Source organism: Sinocyclocheilus anshuiensis, unplaced genomic scaffold (assembly GCF_001515605.1).
Source record: "Sinocyclocheilus anshuiensis isolate Anshui unplaced genomic scaffold, SAMN03320099.WGS_v1.1 scaffold385, whole genome shotgun sequence".
Classification (NCBI taxonomy): Eukaryota; Metazoa; Chordata; class Actinopteri; order Cypriniformes; family Cyprinidae; genus Sinocyclocheilus; species Sinocyclocheilus anshuiensis.
The window spans coordinates 1,322,235-1,326,298 of NW_015539876.1; the positions used below are offsets into that span (position 1 = coordinate 1,322,235).

Below are 4,064 nucleotides of genomic sequence, written 5' to 3' on the forward strand. Positions count from 1 at the left end.
TGTGTGTGTGTGTGTGTGTGTGTGCGCGTGAGAGAGAGACAGGAGGATCACATCACAGTGGAGTCAGTCAACTTTCTTAATCATGACTTGTGTACTGCAAATACATATGAGCATCATCACTGTGTCTGTCACGCGACTCTGTTCCCCTTTCGGGCTTGAATCTCTGTAATTTGATATTCATTTCACAACGCACATTTATCAGTATAATTGTATAACATGCTAAAGGTGCTTTTACTTGTATTTTGTCACCTTGATTATGATGTAAAAAAATGTTTCCATCATATTTCAAATAGGGATTCATGAACACAAGTGATTTTAAACTTGACAGAATGTATACTCACAAATCTGGTATGCCTCTTGCATGGTTCATGTTTTGGTGTCTAGAGAGAAAATTCTCATCCTCATCCTCAGGAACCTAAAAATAAACACCACGAATTCTGTTTGCCCCCTATTTATAAACCAAGTACTATTTTGACATAGAAATCCTCAAATATATCAGTTCTATTTTACACAATACCATGTAGTTCATTTAAAAAACATTACTACCTCCCAGTAAACATCATCATCAAAGCAGTTGGCGTCTGCTGGGTCCCCCCATATTGGCAGCTTTAGTATCCCACCTGGAAAATTACACAACATAAAATGCCAGCTCTAATTCATATTTATCAAAACACCTAAAGTAGTTAACTGTTTAACTTTATTTGCACTCACCAACCAAAGCTCCACCTACAAGGCCAAATGCTATTGCTACAAAAAGACCTGCTGCCTGGTAACCACCCTGAATGTTGACTGTCCTGTTAGCAACGGCATCCTTGAAGTCGAAAGTGTTAATCAACCTGAACCACAGTATGACATGTCACGCCATAGTTTGGTTTCATTTTATTTATGGTAACAGTACAAACAGAAGCTCCACACACACACACACACACACACACACACACACCACTTTGCATCTTTGCGCACGTTGAGAGACTTGGACAGAGTCCATCGCACACAAACAGTCAATAAGCATTTCCAGCACTTACTCCGACTGGCAGAAGCTGCAGTAATTGCTCCAACGATACCACCTATAACTCCAGGCATTGCATGCAGGTTATGTATTCCACAACTGTCTTGTATCTTCAGAGTTTTTTCCATAAAAGGCTGATAAGGAAACAAATATAAAGTGATTATGGTTATAAAAATGTTTATACTATCTTCAATTTAGACTTCAAATAAGTTTGGACATTGTAAAATATGTTTGACAACTAACAGTGCCTTATATAATACATGGAAACATTTAAAACCATTACACATATAGTATCAATACATAATATGCTTATTGTACTTCAATATGTTATTTTGAGCTTTTTCAGTACTATAAAACACAGCAAAACTCACAGTCAGAAAGAGATATCCAAATGTGGAAACAATGCCTGAACAGAATCCCACTATCAGAGAGCCGTATGGTGTAATCATGAACTCTGAAGCTGTTCCCATTGCAACACCACCAGCCAAGGTAGCATTCTGAATATGTACCTGAATTAGTCAAGAAATTCTAAGGGTTATTTTATGAACAACAAAAAAAAAAATTAAAGATCAACTCAAAATTTCACCAGAGATTTGGTTACCATGTCGAGCTTTCCATTATTCTGTGAGATACTTGAAATGGCAAAGGTAGTGAGAACTGATGAAGCCAGTGCAAGGTAGGTATTTATAACAGCTCTGTGCTGGCCATCTCCATGATCTGCAATAGCAGAATTAAAACTGGGCCAGTACATCCAAAGAAAGAGAGTACCTGTTAAAGGAAGAGGGACGGAAATTAGGAATAATTCTGAATATTTTGATAGCCTATTGGGTACAACAGGAATAGGCCCCAGGGGTGAAGGACACTTTTGATAATATTTTATTCCAAAACACTAAATTAGCAACAAGCTATAGCAACACACCACTTTTCATCATTGCCAAAAGGGTGAAATTTGATTCAATCTCTAATTTAATCATTTTTAAAATGTTGCACATGTAGCTAATGGGATATTTTTTGAAGCAACAGACCTGTTCATAAGTTTAAATTTTCTTGAAGGTGATTGATGAAATTAGAAAGAAGAAGAAAAAGAAAAAGAAGAGGAAGAAGGAAAAAGGGTAAATGGGGTTTGATTGGCAGAGGAGGAAAATGCAGAATACCTGCACTGTAATAAATTATTACACAAATGGGGGCTTATCTTACAATAGTTTAGAGGCTTTAAAAAAAACAAAAAAAAAAACATGATTAAATAGAAAATGGCACAGTTTTCTGAAGTGGTTATTTGAATCAATATGTACTTAAAACACCTTAGAAAATCAACAGCACTTCTAGAGGCCTTTAAATTTACATTTTTCTTTTTCCATAACTATTTTCAGAAAAATGATTGAGCAATTTGTATAGGGGGCTTTTGTTATGCCCTGCTTGATGCAACAGGGGAAAGTTGCGAGAGACATTCTTTCACTACTCACCAATCATTGCAAACACATCAGAGTGGTAAACAGATCCTTGTAAATGCCTGCTTTGAGATAGCAATGGTCGATATAAGACCCAAGATATGGTCAAACCATAATATGCTCCAAAAGTGTGGATGACCATGGAACCACCAGCATCTTTCGCCTATGCATGTATGAAATAATAAAAAATGACAAATTCCTTCTCTGATGTTGGTAACTATTAGAAAATAAGTGGATTCAAACTTACATGTAGGAGTTCAAGAATGATATACTCTTCAACAGCAAACAGGGTGACTCCAAAAAGAGTAAGAACCATCAGCTGCACTGGGCTGACTTTTCCAAGACAAGCGCCATAAGCAATGAGACAGCTGGCCACGCAGAAATCTGCATTAATGAGGCTGATTGAAAAATGACAGTTAAATTCTTTAGATACAGATTAAAGATGTATATATTAATCATAGCTTCAAAAATGGAACATGGAATCGCATGGAATGTCCTGTATCCTGTAAAAAGCATGCCAGTCAAGTGAGCTGTAGGGTAAAGGAAGCCTAAACATGAAGGTGCACATTTCAGTGATGTTTTGTAATGTCAATAAGTATATTACAAAAATCAATTACTTCTCAACCCCAATTTTTATCTTCCAGTCATTTTCGTCGAGGTGATGAAACCAGCCTTGCATCAGCAGAGCCCATTGAATTCCAAACGCTGCGATGAGAAAATTGAAACCAACTCCACCAAAACTATAACGCTTCAGAAAGGTCATTAGAAATCCAAAACCAACAAAGATCATCACATGCACATCCTGAAAACCTGCGGTAACAGAAGAAAAGGAAGTACAGAATGTTAGTCCTTCATATATGATTTAGAGGAGATTAAACAATGCTATAGCAGTCAATTCAACAGATTGCAGCAAAACATTCTAGTATGTTAGTTACTCACTTGGATATCTATAGTAAAAGTCATTCTCTAAATTTGTGGAAATATTTTTCTTTCTTCTGTGTTCGATCCAGTGGGTGTCAGACTCCTCATCATAACGGATGAACACGCCAAACAGGATAATCATTGCAATCTGCCAGACAAAGCAGACTGCTGGGAGACTGATTCGAATATTGGTGTTTTTAGCCATTTTAAGTCTTGAAGATTTTCCCGAAGAGAAGTTCAGGAGATGACAGTGAAATTCCTTTCTTTTTAATTTGGTCGGTTGCTTTCAATAGGAACATGTGACTCACCTTTTGTCATAAAGTTTTTATAGTAAGGTCTGGAGGTGTGTCATTACACAATCAAGTAGCCACTCCTGCAAAGACATACAGTACACACACATACTTATGACAAAAAAGGAAGAAACATTATCTGGGTTCTTGTGTATAATGTGTTGCTAAAAAAAAATATTTGCCAAAAGTTCTGTTTACTTGTTTTCGTAGTTTCCCTCTTGCATGATGTGTGAGTTTCTTCTTTGTAGGCATAATATTGTTGTCACTGATGCTCAGACAAAAAGCCCCTGTAGCATCAAGGCTTAACCCCTCATGTTTATGTCAAGCATGTGCAACATTTATATTATGGTATGTGCAATATTCAGGTAACTGTTCTCAAAACAGCATGGTAAAATG

General features: G+C 36.7%; 1 protein-coding gene across 1 annotated transcript in view; it reads right to left on the reverse strand.

The window, feature by feature from the left end:
- LOC107685316 (ammonium transporter Rh type C 1-like) overlaps positions 1-3,658 on the reverse strand; it is a 19,925-nt gene extending 16,267 nt beyond the window's left edge. Inside the window, exons 1-10 of the mRNA XM_016481870.1 lie at positions 3,397-3,658; positions 3,075-3,267; positions 2,705-2,855; positions 2,473-2,620; positions 1,611-1,777; positions 1,381-1,518; positions 1,022-1,143; positions 712-836; positions 547-620; positions 342-415 (exon numbers count right to left, since the gene is read on the reverse strand). Of these exons, the coding sequence (XP_016337356.1) occupies positions 342-415; positions 547-620; positions 712-836; positions 1,022-1,143; positions 1,381-1,518; positions 1,611-1,777; positions 2,473-2,620; positions 2,705-2,855; positions 3,075-3,267; positions 3,397-3,583 (1,379 nt within the window). The 5' untranslated portion in view covers positions 3,584-3,658. The remainder of the gene's footprint in view (positions 1-341; positions 416-546; positions 621-711; positions 837-1,021; positions 1,144-1,380; positions 1,519-1,610; positions 1,778-2,472; positions 2,621-2,704; positions 2,856-3,074; positions 3,268-3,396) is intronic.
- Positions 3,659-4,064: the final 406 nt, after the last annotated feature.